Genomic DNA, 18,483 nt, shown 5'->3' on the forward strand with positions numbered 1-18,483 from the left:
TAATGTGTGAGCACAGTTTAGTCACCATTCTGCTTTAGCCATCATTGAACACAACTGTACATTTACAGGAGATACATAAACCAGATGAATCTGCCCCAAAATAGGAATAAAGTATCAAGATACCAGAGTGAAGTAAATGGATTTCCAGGAAATTAGGTAAAGACAATAATCATAAATATAATTCAAGACAAAGGATTTGTGGGGCTTACCCCTTCCCTTTCCATAGTACAGATTTTTTTTTAATAGAAACCTTATCTGACTTGAAGGAATAACAAAAAAACAGACACAACTTGTTTCACTCTTCCCATCACACATACAAAATAAAAATCATGCAATTTTCAAAAATTATTTTTTTCTAAATCCAAGCAACAATTTCTTTAAAACAGTAAGTTTCAAAGAGAACACAACAAAATTAAAGTTTAAATACTGCTACAATTAAGAAAAACATAGTAGTCACATGTACAAGTATAAAAATCCAAGTTGTTATGCTGTGAAATTAAAATGTTTGAGAAAACCTACTGCTTAACAATACTCCTGAGCTACAAACTAATATGTAGGTTATCCTACAAATCACATAATCAGTTGCTAATTTTATTTACATTAATGTCAAGTATAGCATTTGCCAATTACAAATCTACAGGTTTACTTGTTGGTAGTAGTTTAGTCTTTCCAATAGGATTTTTTGGAGATCCTTTGTACCAGACCCTTTCTCTTTCTGATGTTTTCCTAAGGACCTTATTTTTTATCTCAGGAGAAAAACCCACATTGTTATTTACAACAGATTTTAATATATTATGATTAGTCAGGTCATCAAAGGGAACCTTAATTTGGCCATCCAATATCACCTCCTGCTTGCAAACTCTAGTAGACCCAAGAGAAGCATTCACAGAACCTGGGTGCCTCTTCTTCTTCAAGGAAGATGTAGAGGTTAACTCCATGCTTGATTTTGAAATTTCACCAATGACAGACTGTTCACGCGATGTAGACCTCTGATCTTTAGGAACTGACTTCATATGTGAAATAGAGGAATCTTTTGATGTACTTTCTGTACAAGAGGGAAGAGCACTGTCACAGCTCACTGATTTAACCAGGGGAGAAGCAACATCACCAAGACTTGCCAACTTCTGCTGTTTAGGTTGTCTGTTATATTCCAACAAAGAATTAATTCTTCTGACAGACTGACGGACTGGAGTGCGCTGAAACTTAAGAGGTGACTTCACTTTTATTCTACTTGGTTCATTTAAAGAAAGTTTATTAAACCACTGTATGTGATCTGAAACTTTTCCATGCTCTGTCATTTGTAAACTTTCAGAAACCGTTTTATCACATTTTTCTACAAGTGATCGTTGTTTAGCAATTCTCATAGGCCTGGGTTTAGAAAGGGCTGTTATATGACAAGTACTCTGCAGTGAGAAAGAGGATTTATCCTCTTCTTCCCTAGAATCTGTACATTTCACTAAGTTCTCTTTGATCATGTTCTCATTCTCCTTTGATTTAGTATTTAGTTTATTTTGTGGGAACCACTGCTCCTTAATTTGTTCATCATTGGGGAATTTTTGCTCATTTAAGTAATCTTTTGAATGAATGTCTTTTTCATGTTCTACCTTTATCTCTGTTGAGTAACATTTTACAGATGCTTCCCTACCAAATTTTTGAGTTTGATATGGTGAGAGGTCTATTTCTGAAAAACAATTTTCATCTTTACCAGTGTGGTTTTCATACTTTTCTACTGATTCTCTCACAGTCAAATCATTAGTTTTAAATAGATCTTTCTCTGAACTATACTGTATATCAGATGTTTCACTTAATTTTTCTTTCCCCACATCAGTAACTGATGACTGCCTATGATTTATCAATTCATGAAGATTACTTCCAGACTCAGAAAATGCTTTTTGAATCTTCACCAGAGTCTCTGAGGTCAAGTTATTTTCATCCCCACTAAGGGAGCTTCCTATTACACTGCTGTTAGGCTTGCTGTGTAAAGTGGAAGGGCTAAGTTCACATGATGTAGCAGGTGACTTCTCAACAGTTATATCAGGTTCCAAAGAAAAGTTTCCCACCTCAAGATTTCCCATTATTGGAGAAGCTTCATTTGCATCCATTTCTTGAAAACTTGAATTACTAGGTCCTGTCCAAGACATCCGGTAACTTGTTTCATTTAGTCGCTCAGGAGTTATTAAGTTTTCCTCAGACTTACTGATCTTTTTTGAACCTAAAATGAAGCAGTTAAGTGCTTTTAATCCATTATATCTGATCTAGTTTTGAAATATTACCCAAATGCCTGGCAAATAAATGTATTAAGCATTTACTTCTAAAAAATTAAATACCTGAGTTAAAAGAAATAATTTTTACTATAAAAAGTAAAATATTTTGATATTTACACTTATAAGTATCCTTTAGTTACTGTTAGAAAAATACAGTACAAGTCAAATATTTTCACTATTCAAACATAAACTTTTAATTTCTAGATTAGCATATTGTTTCATATAGCTTTACATCAAAAAGATAACTAAAATAGGATTTTGTGGTAAAATTCTAACAATATCATGTAAATGTACCTTTCTTTGGTAATCTTTCATCTATATCTGGGCTAAAAAGTAGGCCTGTTTTTACAGATTCAATCCTATTTTCTAAATTTTGTTGATTTGCAAGTCTCCGACCAACATTTTCATATCTATTGACACCAGAACATCCATTCTGTACAGAAAAGAAAAATTGAAATTTTTGGTTAAAAAGTAAACCTAGTTAATTCAAACAATTATGACAGAGTACATTTTTTAGTAGGTATCAAAATCTATAGCTGATCAAAAAGACATAATTGGGGGAATTTATAGCAAACACAAATATTCTTGTCTGCTAATGGAAACTGCACACACCAATTGGTATTAAATGATATAAAACAAAAACAGCCTCCCATACTTACTAATTAAAACCAAATTCTATGCTGTCTCTAGGCCTGCTCATAAATAGTGAAAATAAATAAACAAAAAGATCAAAATATTAATATCATGAAATTTATACTGTAGATTAGGAGATTCAATCAAAACAAGAGAAACAATAAATTATATGTATAAATACAACACACAAGGTAAAAACTGCTATGGAGGATAGTAAAACAGTATAGAGGAAATAGCATGGTAAAGGTAGGAGTGTGATTTTTAAATAGGGTGATTGTGAGTAAAGAAAACTAAGGGCAAGAGCCATGAAGATTTAAGGGGGAAGCCAGGTGCAGCGGCGCACACCTGATATTCCAGCTACTCAGGAAGCTGAGGCAGGAGGATCAATAATTCCAAGCCAGGCTGGGCAATTTAGCAAAATCCTGTCTCAAAATAAAATAAATAAAAAGGACTGGAGACATACTCCATGGCAGGGTGTAATTGGGTTCAATTCCAGTAATGCCAAAGGGGGGGGGGGGGGAATCAAGGGGTAAGTAAGAATATTTCAGGGAGAAGAAAATGCCAGTGCAGTCTCTGAGGCTAAAGCAAAGTCTGGCACATTCTTTAACAAAAGGCAAGGAGGTCAGTGAATGAAGCAGAGTGAGCAAGGAGGCACTGTCAGGAGCAGAGCTCAGAGACATGTCCAGGGAATAGATCATGTGGAATAATATATAGGTCAATATAGGAGCTGTGGTTTTTCATCCTTTTTATTTTTATTATTATTCTAATTATTATTTTCATTCTTTTTATTCAGAATGAAATGAAGAGTCAATGGAATGTTCTGAAAAGAGAAGTAACATGACCTAATCTGAGTACTAAAAGAATCATTTGGCAACAATATTGAAGCAAGTTAATCTATTTGTTAAAAGGTGCTTACTGCAGTAATCCAGCTGAGAAAAGATGGAACTTAAAGTGGGAAAAGTACACTGAGGAGAATGAATCAGTCTGGAGATTCTCTGAAAGCAGAAGTTAGACAAGCTTTTCTAATGGGCTAGAGGTAGTACAAGAGAGAAAAACTAAGGACTTAAGAATGTGCCATGGTTTTCATCTAAGTGATTAGAATAAGTTGTATAAATGAAATGAGGAAGACTGCAAGTGGAAGTGTGGTATGGGGAGGGTAGAAGAGCAGCAAAGAAACACATCTCAGGAACTATGCTTGGGACAGGTTATACTTCAGGAAAAAATCCAAGTAAGGAATTCAGATAGGCAGATGTTAAGAAATACTTGAGGCCGGAAATCCCAGTGGCTTGGGAGGCTGAGGCAGGAGGATTGTGAATCCAAAGCTAGCCTCAGCAACTTAGTGAGGCCCTAAGCAATTTAGCAAGACCCTATCTCTAAATAAAAACAAAAGGAGGCTGCAGATGTGACTCAGTGGCTATGTGCCCCTGGGTTCAATCCCTGGTATCCCACGTCAAAAAAATAAATTAAATTAAATTAAAAAAGAAAAATACTTGGCTTAGCACATGCTTAGCCAAGAAAAAGGTCAATTTGCTCAGGAGAGTGTTCTGGGAGAACTTAAACTTGAAAGTCCTAAGTTTAAGGCTAATCGTTTCCTTGAGTGAGTAGATACAGAAAACAAGCCTAAAGACTAAATTTTGGGCATTCTGTTACAAAGTAATTTGAAAAGGCAGGGAAGAAGCCAAGGAAAGAAGAGTATACCAAAGAGGAGCTGTGTCAAATGTTGCTGACAGATTCAGGTTAAAGAAGAAATTATATTTAACTGATGGTTTAAGCAACACTGAATTTATGGGCAACTTTGGTAAGAGCAGTTTCATAAGATTATTGGGACAAAAGTGTTGCTATAAAGAGGAGTAGAGAATGGTATAGTAGATGGAGGGAAAAGTAGGGTTGAAAATAGTCTTTTATCATCAAGCCTTCAGCTTTATGCTAACATAAACAGATTAACGAGATAAGACACTTACTCCATCTCTGCTATTTTTCCCCAGACTAAATTTCAAACGAAGAGATCTTCTAACCTTTTCTTTACGGCTGATTTTAGGAGAGAAGCAGCCTGCTTTTCCTGATTCCACCCTAAAAAAAGTGAAATTTAAAACATCTTTTTATAGCATAAATACCAGATATTCTTGCAAAATGAAATTTAAGAAAGTATACAGCAAATTATATATATATATATATATATATATATACACACACACACACATATATATATATACCTTTTATTTATTTTTACGTGGTGTTGAGGACCGAACCCAGGACCTTGCATGTGCTAGGTGAGCGCTCTACTGCTGAGCCACAAGCCCAGCCCCCCAAATTATATTATTATTAAATGAACAGAGTAATAAATTCTTATAAATTAGTTAAACTTTAAGATATGATATATGGGGCTGGGGTTGTGACACAGTGGTAGAATGCTTGCCTCGCATGCATGAGACTGGGTTCAATCCTTAGCACACATAAAAAGAATACCATAAATGCCCAGCGATTCATGCCTGAAATCCCAGCAGCTCAGGAGACTGAGGCAGGAAGATTGTAAGTTCAAAGCCAGCTTCAGCAGCTTGGCAAGGCCCTAAGCAACTTAGCAAGACCCTATCTCAAAATAAAAAATAAATAAAAAGGGCTGAGGATGTGGCTTGGTGGTTAAGTACCTCTGGGCTCAATCCCTGATGCCCCCCCCCAAAAGATACATATACACTATTTGCATATATAAATAATGTATTTATCACAAAATTAGTTGCTTATAAACCAGGATCACTAGACTAGACTAGTTTTTTAAACTAACAGGAAAAGTTAAAATATTGATATAAAATAAGATTTTTAAGTAAGCAAAATGAACTCAAATTAGGAACTGTATTCCTGGTTAATGTGTGAAGTGCACTTGATTACAAGAAAGAATTATAGAGGGGATTTTTTTTTTTTTTTTTTTTTACAAATTATGTTTCAAATATGATTCTTGGTAGAATGAAAAAAATATTTGACCAAGAATCATATTTGAATCACATGATATATACTATTACTACTTATGTATAATATATATACACACACACCAAATATCTGTCCAATGAAAACAAAATGTCTTAGATAAATTACCTGCAGACTTTTTTGCCTGCAATCCTTTTACTTCGCCTTAGCACATCTGTGCTGGTTAAATGGTTTCCACTGATGGCTATGGGAGAGACTGAACTCTGAGATGACACTTCTGGGCTTGCATCAAAGTGAACTATAAAAAATAACCACATGTAATATAACACACATACTATTTCTTTTTCAAAGTATAAAATAATAAAAGCAGCAATTAGATTTAAAGCCTCGATTTCCTCCTCTAAGCAACAACAAAAATCAAAATTTCTGGTTAGAAACTTCAGATGTAAAACAACTGACCCAACTAATAGAAAAGTAGGCCAGTTAAAGGTTACACTAACTACAACTTTTACATTAGTTTTGCTTCAAACTCTTGATAATACAAGGAAGGGCTGGACAGTGTCATACATTGGAGAGAGCAAGCTGTGGAAGAGAATTGAGTATCCCCCACCCTGGCCACTTACAAAACAGGTCAACTCTGAAAATAGACTTCTTTGATGAATATTTATATTACATACACATACATATATATATCACATAATGTCCAGTGTAGTCTCTAATACAAAATATTAATGCTACTATGAAAAATAAATATTGACAAATGTGTTGGTTGTCTGAGTATTCAGAATGCATCTGTTAGCCAATCACTATTTACTGATTCTGGAGTATAATTTGTTCAAAATTTTGTCAAATGAAAACTAATTTTCTGCCAGGCACAGTGGCACATGCCTGTAATCCCAGTGGCTCAGGAGGCTGAAACAGGAGGATCACAAATTCAAAGCCAGCCTCAGCAAAAGCGAGGCACTAAGCAATTCAGTGAGACCCTGTATGTGGCTCAGTGCTCGAGTGCCAGAGTTCAATCCCTGCTACCAAACAACAACAACAACAACAACAACAACAAACATAAAATAAAAATAAACAACAATAACAACAAAAACCCTAATTTTCTATATCATTGCTGATAGTTAACTTTGCCACTGCCTTTTCCTGTGAATAACTGGGTCACAATAGAAACAAAATTTAATTGAGTTGTTCAACATCATTTATATCATGAAATCAACTAAAGTAAAAAAAAAATTATGAAGAAAGTGAAATAGTTATAAACAAGGGCTCCATATACATATAACTTATGTCTAAATTATACCCAGTATATACCAGAATTATCTTGTTTGAGTCTGTGGATCTGTGGTGGAGCACTTGCCTAGCACATGTAAGGCACTAGGTTTGATTCTTGGCACCACAGAAAATAATAAATAAAATAAAGTTATTATAAAAACAAATTCTATTCATTTTTATTGAATTTTAAAGAGATATTCATGACTTTGGGGTACATTTGGCTAAAGAAAGCTTTGGTTAACATAATACAACCAATTTGCCATAGGTAGCTTTATCCCAGGGCTACAGGCTAGTCATCTTGAAAATGTATCAGTGATCAAAAGGAGGCATGGTCAGAAAATGTAGGATGTAAAATTTATTACACTATAAAAAAAATGTTATAAATACATACTCTATGGACTATAGATTAATGTTTATATATAATAAAGCATGTTATCTGCTATATAAATATTTACTTAGAAATCAATCTATTTTCATTCTTTCAGATGGAATTTATTAAATAATGGATGAAAAAATCTGGGTCAAAGAAAAATGGTGAGTTAAAAATAATAGGAACTGTTGTGGAACTTTTTTATATATAAAGAAGCCACTAATTACCCAGAGGTTCAAATTAATGTTAAAAAAACATAAGAATGTTTAAGCTTTTAGTGGGCAGCTTGGAAGAGAAGAAATCATAGGTTCATTCCTTAGGGAAGATATTGTTACGCTAATAAATAAAGGTAGGTAAAACTACAATTCCCATCTGCCATTTGTAAAGTCTTCCAAACTGGAAAGACCTAATTTTACTTTCAAGGAGTTTAAATCTCTAATCTCTTACTCCTGAAATAACTTCAGATGTTAACCATCAGAATTCTTACACTTTCATGAGCCACACAGAACCTCTGAAGAGGGTTTTTCATCAAAAATCACAAGTTTATTCCCTTTAATTTAAGGAAAGCATAAGTCTTTGAATAACAGGAAAAAAACAAAATGACTAATGGCTTTGCGGGAGAAAAGTTCAAAACTCAGCTACTGAATTCCATTTTCTGAAATCAAAAAATATGTAAGATGGGCTGGGGATGTGGCTTAAGCGGTAGCACTCTTGCCTGGCATGCGTGCAGCCTGGGTTCGATCCTCAGTACCACATACAAATAAAGATGTTGTGTCTGCCGAAAAAACTAAAAAAAATAAATAAATATTAAAATTCTCTCTCAAAAAAAAAAAAAAATGTAAGAAAGGACTCAGATACCACTAATATTTTGATTAAATGTGAGACAAATACAAGATGGGAATGGTAGGGTTTATTTATTTTTTAATCATAAAGTTAGTATAAGTCAACTTTTATTCTGTACATGCTAAAAGAGCCAATTAAATCTAAGACTACAGTAACAAAAATTTAGTATTCAATAGCTAGGAGAGGACTTTGTTCCAGACACAAAAAAATGGTAAATGTCTGAAATTATGTCAATTGTCCTGATCTAATAATCACACACTTGTGCACATGTACTGAAATATCCACATATTGTGTACATGTTTTGAAACATACCATATCCATAAATTACTATTTGTCAATTAAAAATAAACACCTTGAAATGGATATGGAAACCATTCCACAAAGAACATTGTATACAAAGTTTTAAAGCTTTTATAAAAGGTACTTTGGTATAAAAATTATAAAAATACCCATCTCCTAAACTATAACCCTAAATAGTAACACCTTGACTCTAAATTATGATGACCAAACTTCTGACAGTTTCAATTCAACATAAGACAGCAATAAAGCCACAGCTATAGACTATAGACTCAGATGTAACTAAAACAGGATTTAGAATATCTAATCACATAAAACCTAAGCACCAATGCTATCCACAGAAGCCCAAACTCTCACTCTGAGTTATTCATTATAACTTGCAATAGAAATGACCATAAAACACATCCACATATTAATTATATTAAATCAGTGTCTATTTTTAAAGGCAGAAAAATTATTTTAAAAAAATAAACAGAAATTTGATAAAATGTAAAAATAAAATTCAGTCTCCTAAAGGTGTTGTTAACCTGAAATAATTCTTTGCTTAGAATAGACACTTACGTTAATGTTTACAACTCAATTATATAAATTATATTTGTTACCTGGTACTGGTGTGGAATTGCCACTGAAGAGATTATTTGGCAACAGATCAAAGTTAAAATTGTGTTTGATGGACTTCCTTTTCTTACTTGAGAAACCATGAGAAGAATCTACTGGCAGTTTACGCTTAGCATTTGGTGTAAGAATTACTGGTGATACAGACAGTTGAGCTGAAAATGAACCAAAAAACCAGAGTTGACAAAATACAAAAAGCTTTATATAATTTTTCCTTATAAAGCTCTTAGAGTTAACCAAAAAATGTGAGCAGTATAAAATCAATTAAAAAAAATGTGAGAGATACATTTTCATCAAACATGTTATATAACTACATTAACACTCTGTAATTACTTAAAATAAAAATAAGGAAGATGCAAAAGAGGTAAGACTCTTAAGGAGCAGTAACTTAAATAGACTTAAAGATGCATGTAACACAAATTAAAGAATATTAACATAAAATGAGAATAATAACTAAATTATAGTCAAGAAGTTGAGACAAAAACTGATATATTGTATTTGCTTTTCATTATAACTGAGATTAACCAGTTCATTTCTTCACTCTGGAAAACAGAAAATACCATATTGTCTGTTATCAGCTCAATACTTTTAGACACAAGCAAACTAGAATAAGATACTAGAACATATAATAAAAAATTTCCAGCTCTTAACCAAAACTGATGCTGAACTATTTTCATATGTTAAGCAGAATCCAAATTACGATCAACTGAATATCACGATTAAGAAAATTAAAGGATTTGGGTATCAGTATCTAGCTTCTAAAGATACTGTAGCTCAGTATCTAGAGTGCTTGCCTAGTGATTGTGAGGTCCTGGGTTTGAACCCCATTACCACAAGGAAAAGAAAGTAAGCTCAAAATATAATAGACCATTTGGGGTTCATTATATCCAATGTAATTAGCAATATCACAACATAAAATATATAGTACTATACTGAAAATAAGTGTTTGGATTTGATTAAGCTCAATTGGATCATCAACTAAAATATTAGGTAATCATTATTACAACTATTTTTTGTAGACTATAGACTTCATTTAAATAGATAAATGTAAAAACTACCTACCAGTTCTATCCTGCTGAGGTGTAATACAAGGTGTTCTGTTAGATTTCAATTTATTCAGTGCTCCATTAACAAAATCTAAAATGCAAGATGTAATCATATAATTAAAATTTAACAGCTATCAGCTTTTCACCAAGTCTTAGAGATACTAGTGATCTTTTAACATTGAACTTTTATATCAGCTTATAAAAACATTGAAATTATTCTCATTTAAAAAGAATGATTTCAACATAGGAAAAACTAAATAGCAGGAATAGATGAAAGAAAAAATATAAAAACATATCATAAACAGTAAAGAACAAGTATCTGAAAACAACAAATCACTAAGTTTGACTAAAGTTTAGGTAGCATAAAAGAGAGACATGCTAGAGCAATCCGATGAAAGACCTTCACTAAAATTTGAGCTGTAAATATTAGTATTATCAAGGAGAGTTTTTGAAGGATGTGTGAGATACTTGACTTCCGCAATAAGAGGGTGAATTCAAGGAGGAGGTCCAAAGTCTAAGGAAATTCTTAGTTAGATGCAGTAAAGAATGAACATTAGATGCAAAGAATGAACCTTAGAATTTGAAAAATGTGAATAGAGATGGTGAAGTAATAACAGTTATGAGCCCAGGGTTTAAAGCCTGAGAGTCTAGGAATGGTGATGGTGCTAGTGTTTTATTTATTTGTTTGTTATAGGTGGGCACACAATCTTTATTTCCTTTTTATATGGTGCTGAGGATCGAAACCAGTGCCTCATGTGTGCTAGGCGAGCGCTCTACCACTAAGCCAAACCCCAGCATCCCCCCCTTAATACCTTAATTTAATTTATTTATTTATATGTGGTGCTGAAGATCAAACCCAGGGCCTCGCACATGCTAAGCGAGCGCTCTACCACTGAGCCAGAACCTCAGCCCCTGGTGTTAGTGTTAAAATAGAATTTTTTTGTTTTTGTTTTATTTTTTTTAAGAAAATGGAATTCAACAGAATTGGTTTTTAAAGAGCTAGAGATTGTCATTTCCAAAATGCCAAACTTAAAGAACAGAAGACTGCCTTAGTAGGCCATTAGTAAAGTGGAACTGATATTTAGAGATCTGGTGGTCATCTATTTAGTTGGAAATGAACTGAAACTATAGGAATGGATGAGATCACAAAAGATGACAATAAAAATGGTCTGTGTCAAAGAAATAGCTATATTTGTAGTAGGGCGATTTATGAGTTAAACTGTGTGCTCCAGAAATACCACCAGAAGCTAGGCAGAGGTAAGAAAGCATTATCTCCTACAGATATGAAAGGCCTAGCTGAGACCTTGGTTGCAGTCTTGCCTCGAGAACTGTGAGATATATTTCTGTTGTTGTAAGTCACTTAAGTTTATGGTACTTTGCTACCATAAACTAGCCTTAGGGAAATAATATAGAAGTCATAAGGGGAATCTACAAGGATGCAAGAAGACACAAAAGAAAACAATAACACAAATCAATAGATATAAAAGGAATAGTAGTTAACTATTTGTTCCTGTAGCCAAAAGAAAAACTTCCTAAGGTGGTAGAAATTTATTAAGAAGGAGAAATGATCTGTGTCTTCTTAACCAAGAGGTAAGAAATCTTACTATCAACCTCACCATAATATAACTTTTGATCTTTTTGATCCTTCTCAATAATATTCATTCATTATTTAGTTTGCACTTCTAACTAAATTCACACTACTTTCCAGTTCAAAGATCTCACACTTATGTCATCACCACACATATTTTGACCATTCTCCCTGCCTCCAATTTTAAATTAAATCATAATTTTCAAAAAAGACTTTAATCATGTCATTCCTCAAGTTATAAATCTTCAATGGTTCACCAACATGCAGGTTAATATTCTAGTTCTTTAGCCTGGCATCAAACTCACCATAATACCATGCTAATCCATACAATGAATTCTTTATTCAAGTCACACTAGTTTACTTACAGACACAGATATAGATTACATCTTCCCCATACTAGTAATTCTTCATAGCACACTTCCTATCTCTTAGAGGATACAAGTTTTCTGATCTTCCACAAAATTCCTCTTGATTCCATCCAGTCTTCAAGGAGGCTTAGTTTGTCCTCCTCTTTGAGGAGTCCCTTGATCCTTATGACCCAAAGAACTTTTCTCCTTTGAAGGCATTTTACATTTTTGCTAAAGATTTAGTACTTAATATTAGAGTGTATTGTCACTTTAACTTTTCTCATGCATATGTCATGTTTTTCCAACTATGCTATAATCATCAGAAAGACACATATCATAGCTTATGCTTCTTGATGTTCAAATACATTTTAGATAAAAGAAAATCATTTAGATAAAAGTAAATCACAGTACTCCTCCCTAAAATGAGACTGACACTTACTTCCAACACTTTGTCTTCGCCTTTTCTTATATTCACCAGGAGTTTCATATTCACCCTCTTCAAAGCCTTCCAGTGATGGAGTAGCACACAGACCATCAATGCCCAACATAGCTGGTATCTTTTCCAGGATAAAACCTGGTACACGCCCTAAATTAAAATGTTCATAAGACAATTATTATTCTTCTTCACTCCCTGCCCCAAATATATAGATAATAATATACTAGTTTTCTAATAGCTGTCTTCATGATTCACTTGGAAAAAGTTGGGATCTCTCTCACTTAAATAAATCCTATTAATAAAAACTGTATCTTACCAATATCTGATGCATAATCAATAAGGGTTTGTACTACTGCAGCCTGCAATCTCAGTCTTCTTTCTGTGTTAGCAGACATCTTTTCATGTCCTTCACTTGTCTGGAGAAGATTTGGTGCAAATATTACTGCCAGATTGCTACTATCCATTTTATTCTCCCTGGATCTTAAATGACAAAAGGTTTATTAGATGGATAAAAAGATAAAAGTTCAGAAAGTTAAAATAACATATTGAGCACATTTTGAAGACTTCTTACTTTATCAATCACACACAAGTCAAAATAGTTACTCCTAATCTATTCATCTACAAAATTGGCTTGAACATAATTTAAAAAAACAAAAGCAAAAAAGGACTGATGGTATAGTTCAGTGGTCAATGGTAGAGTGCTAGCTAGCTTACTACCATGTTCAAGGTCCTGGGCTCAATCTCTAGCATCACAGAAATAAAACACCAACAATAACAAAAAACCCATAAGAACCCAAAATACATAGCCTCTGTATATTTAAATATATATCAAAAAACCATGCTAATCAGAGTTCACACTTTACTTCTCCACACAAATTAAACATGTTTATCTATTTTTCAAAGCTACACATAGAAAACTGGAAGTATTAGGAAGTGACAAGTATGTGTAAAATAATGGACTCAATGACAGCAAGGAAAGGGGGAAATTTACAAAGCAAACCATAAATATTTTAAAACATATTAATCAGAAGCCATTTGAGTAGAATAAGTGGATCATGGGGAGGTTGGATAGAAGGGAAAGGGAAGGTACTGGGGAATGAATCTAATCAAATTATGTTATGTGCATGTATAAATATGCTATAATGAATCCCACCATTATGCATAATTATAATGTACCAATAAAAAAATTTTTTAAAAATTTTTAGACTTAAAAAAAAAGCCATTCAGAGGACAATGATTCTTATAAAGACTAATAAGCCATCAAAGTACTCATAATGACTTAAGCAGTAAGAAAATAAATAACTTGGCACACTTTCTTAAATTAAAAAGGGTCTACTTTTTATAGTAAGGACTTTTTTTTTAGAAAAATTTCCATTCTAAATGAAATTTTTTATCTACAAGGGTAAATCTTTAGGTAGTTGAGAAATTAAGCAATCATTTCACAAAACTTTTAATTACCACTTACCTTAGAGAAACATTCCTGAGAAAGTTAAAGAAGTATCTTAATATATCAATTGTATGATCAGCCATAAGACAGGAGAGCAACAGTGTAGCTTTATTCTTCTCCTCTGTTCCTAACTGTTGAGCTTTGAAAAGCGCTTCATGCAAATCAACAGGGAGAATTGGCTCTGGCAATTCCCTAAAGAACTGCTTAAGAAGTCCTGCAATGTCACAAGGAAGTGCAGAAGACAGGCAACCTTCACCATGATCCAGTTTATTCTGAAATAAATGAATAATCTTGAGCATTTTGGATGCTTTTATTGCAGATTATCTAAATAAAGAGCTTTCTTTCGTAAATTTTCTTAATCTTTAAACTTTTAAAGCACTATAAAAATGACACAATTTCTTTTGAGAAAAAAAGATTTTGCTGGGAAAAAAGCTATTTGAATTTAATTCTAATCAATTATTTATATAATATTTCTAGATGTTTCAATAATAAAAACTAAATCAGAAAAATGATACAAATGAAAAGTTATAGTTCAAGAACATGCTCACCTTTAGTGCCTTGAGACGAATAACAGATCCTGATTTCCTAAAAAGTCCTTCTGTCTGAATATGCTCTTGTAAAGATGTGCAGGCATCAACAAGAAAGCTGAAAGAGATTTTTTAAGTGACCAGACCCTATTCTCCTGCCAAAACACATGAGTGGTCCGAGTATTCTGCCACTTTCAGAAACTGTAATGTCACAAATCTCTTTAATTCTTACAATAAAAACTTTTAGTTGTCCTCCTTCCTTCCTAATTTTTTTTTCCTAAGGCTCATCTTCTTATGCTAACTTCAATGTGCCTGCTCAATTCTACATTCTCTTCAATTTTATTCCATTTCTGTGCTTCCCTTCAGAACATAAACTTGTCTTACTTATTGCCTCTACCTCTACTTGACCCTCTCCAGATTGTTATCTTCATTACTCTAATGAAACAGTTCTCATCAAGGTCACCAATGCCCTTTGCTTTGTTAAATACGTATCAATTCATTGAGCTCATTTTGCTTAACCCTTCAGCATTTGACACATCTGACCATCCCTGCTCAAAAATACTTTTTTCATGACTCTACTAGTTTTCCTGCTGTCTCCCTATAACTCCTCCTCAAATTCTTTTTCTGGCTCCTCTTCTTTTATTAGACCTCTCTATGGTGGAATGACATATGGATGACCAAGGTCATCTTTTTTTATCTATTCTCTCCACGGTGATCTTTAAAGCATACATAGATTTAAATATCCATCATCTACTACATTAGTCCAAAAAATAAGGTAAAGTTTTTCTCACCCCAACATTGTTCCTCAAAAAAGTAGGATATATCCCAGTCCTTGTAATTCTTTCATATCAAGGGGTAGATGTTCAATTTTTAAATTTTGAATAATAAACTTAATGTTAACCTTAAATGCTTAGATATTCAATAGCTGGTACCAACAAATAAAAATGTATTCCAGCTACATACAACTGAGATAGTTGTATTGATGCATAGTGGTGAATGTCAATACTGCTTATACAGGGTAATTGACAGATAGTTGGTATTTGTTTTTTAAAGGAGGTCAAGAAATTACAACAAAGATTTAGTCATTATTCTGTGGATGTGACTTTGCAATTCCAAATATTGAAAATTAATATAGGTTTTCATTTCAGGAAAATGAAGTCTTCTATATGTCATGTGAAAAGCAAAACAGATAAGTGGTTACCTTACACTATAAATCAATATCTAAGGACAAATGAAGAAAAATTGTATTAGGGCAGTAAGGGGTTCAGTAAATGCTCTTGCATGATGCATCAATTAACACCTAAATTATTGGACTAAAGTAGACAAAATGAACCCTACTTTGTATAAAGGGAAAATAATTAATGAGAAAAGATATGCCTTTTAAAACTGTTGTCTTAAAACAAACACTATTTTTTCTGATGTAGCTAGTCCAAAATGTTACTTACAAATAGTAAGTGGCATAGAAAAGCTGAAGTGTTATATAATATATATTCGCAAATACCTCTATTTTAAATATTTGTAGCCAACATTTCTTAAGTAAAAAATATAAAAATTAATACTGAATTGGCAATTTAGTATAGTATTTAATCAGAGAGCTGTGACAAAAGAACTGGTGTAAATCTAAAAATTAAGCAGACAAAAATAAGTTTATTTCTAACATTTATTCATTAATGGACATTAAAATTCAATCCTGGAAATGAGCACAAATTACATTTAAGTTATATAAAAGCTCAAAATTTTATTTTTCACATAAGCTTATGTTGAGAGATGGAATCTTTTGCTGATTTGAAACAAATATGTGTGTCAATCAACTATTTTCAAGCCCTCTATCTAAAACCAGTTTGAAATATTTATTCTCCATTTCAAACTGCTTACCTTGGAATGTGTCCATATTCTGGTACAATGGAATGGGGCAATGCATTAAAAGGTACTCCAAATATTTTACCCTAAAAAAGACAAATCCAGTTACACTAACACAAATGCTAGGCATAAAAAAAAAAAAAAAAATGTTCTTCATCAGTGGGTAAATTAAAAACTTTAGGAACAAGAAAATGCATTCTTATATTACTATATATACCTGAGCTTTTGGTTAAAAAAAAAAAGTTATTATTAGACATGATGCTAGACATTTGGGAGTACAAAGATAGTCAAGATAAAGACATAACAATCTAGCGAATTAAGTAATTAGAAAATTAAGAGACTCATGAAAAATCAATCCAGTTAGAGCTTAGTAAGGAAATTCTTAAAACAGAATTTGGCCCAAACATTAACATTTCCCAAAAAAATACTACAGATTCCTTCAACAATCTTATAAATACTGACCTTATTTATACTTTCCTTTGGTCATTTTATAAAAAGGTGACTTATAAACATTAACTTACATAAAGGGCTAACTAAGCCAGTTGATATGTAAACAGCTCTTAAAACATATCAGTAGTTATATTTACTGGCCCATGCTCACTGGTACAGTGAAAATGCCAGGCTCTGAGTTTTACCCTTGTCACTGAAGGGTGGTGGTGGTTACTTTTAGACCTCTTTTCCACACTCTATAGAAACTGCTTTTCAAACTATGTCCTGAGGTATACAAGGCTGCACGTTGGCAAATATTTAAGTTAAATTTCATCTAACTATCTTGAAACTCATTTTTTTAAAATGCACAAATTTTAATACACTGAGGAATCCAAAGAGTAAACTTGTGTATTGGTAAACTTAAATGTTTTTGCACATCCAAGAGCAAATAAAGCATCTGCCACTGTTTTTATACCTGCATTCCAACTTCTTAAAAAAACGTGTCATTAAGAAGTGTGTGGCTTTGCCCTGAGTTCTTAGTCTCCAGTGCCTCAAAACCAAATAAAAAAATAAATAGCCAATATCTGGAGACATTTTTCGTTGTCATAAGTAAAGTAAGCTACTGGTAGTCTACTGGGTAGAAGCCAGAGATGCTATTAAATCCATTCCTTTCCCCTGACAATTATAGTTTAACATTTCAATAATGCTGAAGTTGGAAAACGCTGCAACTTTCTCTCAATGACCAAAAGATCCTGAAAAGAATTAAGAAAGCTCTTAATTTAAATATCAATAGGTGACCACATGGATTGACTTAGACAACACCTAACAACATTACTTTTGATCCAAAGAGTGAACGTCTTATATATGATCTGGTAACTGGTCATGGTACCAGGTGTGACCACCCATTTTTAACCTAAATCGTTTTCCCAGAACTTACCCCTACTTCCGTGGCTGCTGTTTCTTGTCTCCTGCGCTCACACTGCCCACGTCCACCCTTGACCTTAATGCCGTAAACAGCCCGAAGCTGCTGCAACAAGGCCAATCTGACCAGCCTCTTATCCCACATCCCGGATACTTCGCCCACTCTTTGAGGCAGGTTCCTGATTCTCGTTCGCCACCAAGTCTTCCAATTTCCAAACACTCTCAGGTTTGAGCTCCGCTCCGCAGCCTTCCGGCCACCTTTCGCACTCCTCCAGCCCTGGGCCCCGGCCACTTCCACGGCTTTTCCTCGATCCTCTATCCACTTACACAAACGCTCTTCAACTGGCCTCTTGATCCAGCCACACTTCACTCTTCTTTCACTTACACCTACCTTCTTTCTGATTACCAAATCCTTTTCACTACTTACACGGACCTCCCTTCTTTCTCCCTTGATCCTTTCAGTTCCTTGCACCAACGCCTGTTGTCAGCTTCTCACCGCTTCCGGTCACTTGCAATGATCCCCTTTCCTCCAAACTTCACTCTTCCCACTCCAGCTCTCTTGGATAATGTAAAGAAGACCGTTCCCCTAGCCACTCCAGCCCAGGCAGACGCCGCTGGGCGTTTGAGTCTCAGCTCCCGCGACCCCCTCCCCAGCCCAGCCGCCGG

The 18,483-nt window shown here is 33.7% G+C and overlaps 1 protein-coding gene across 1 annotated transcript; it reads right to left on the reverse strand.

The window, feature by feature from the left end:
* Positions 1-626: 626 nt before the first annotated feature.
* Arhgap11a (Rho GTPase activating protein 11A) lies at positions 627-17,962 on the reverse strand. Its single transcript, XM_076848468.2, has 12 exons — positions 17,834-17,962; positions 16,483-16,553; positions 14,629-14,725; positions 14,099-14,352; positions 12,950-13,113; positions 12,637-12,783; positions 10,279-10,353; positions 9,204-9,371; positions 5,985-6,114; positions 4,859-4,967; positions 2,559-2,697; positions 627-2,212 (listed from the first exon to the last, which is right to left on the reverse strand). The coding sequence occupies exons 1-12, from the start codon at positions 17,960-17,962 to the stop codon at positions 627-629; spliced, it is 3,069 nt and encodes a 1,022-aa protein (XP_076704583.2).
* Positions 17,963-18,483: the final 521 nt, after the last annotated feature.

Source organism: Callospermophilus lateralis, chromosome 3 (assembly GCF_048772815.1).
Source record: "Callospermophilus lateralis isolate mCalLat2 chromosome 3, mCalLat2.hap1, whole genome shotgun sequence".
NCBI lineage: Eukaryota > Metazoa > Chordata > Mammalia > Rodentia > Sciuridae > Callospermophilus > Callospermophilus lateralis.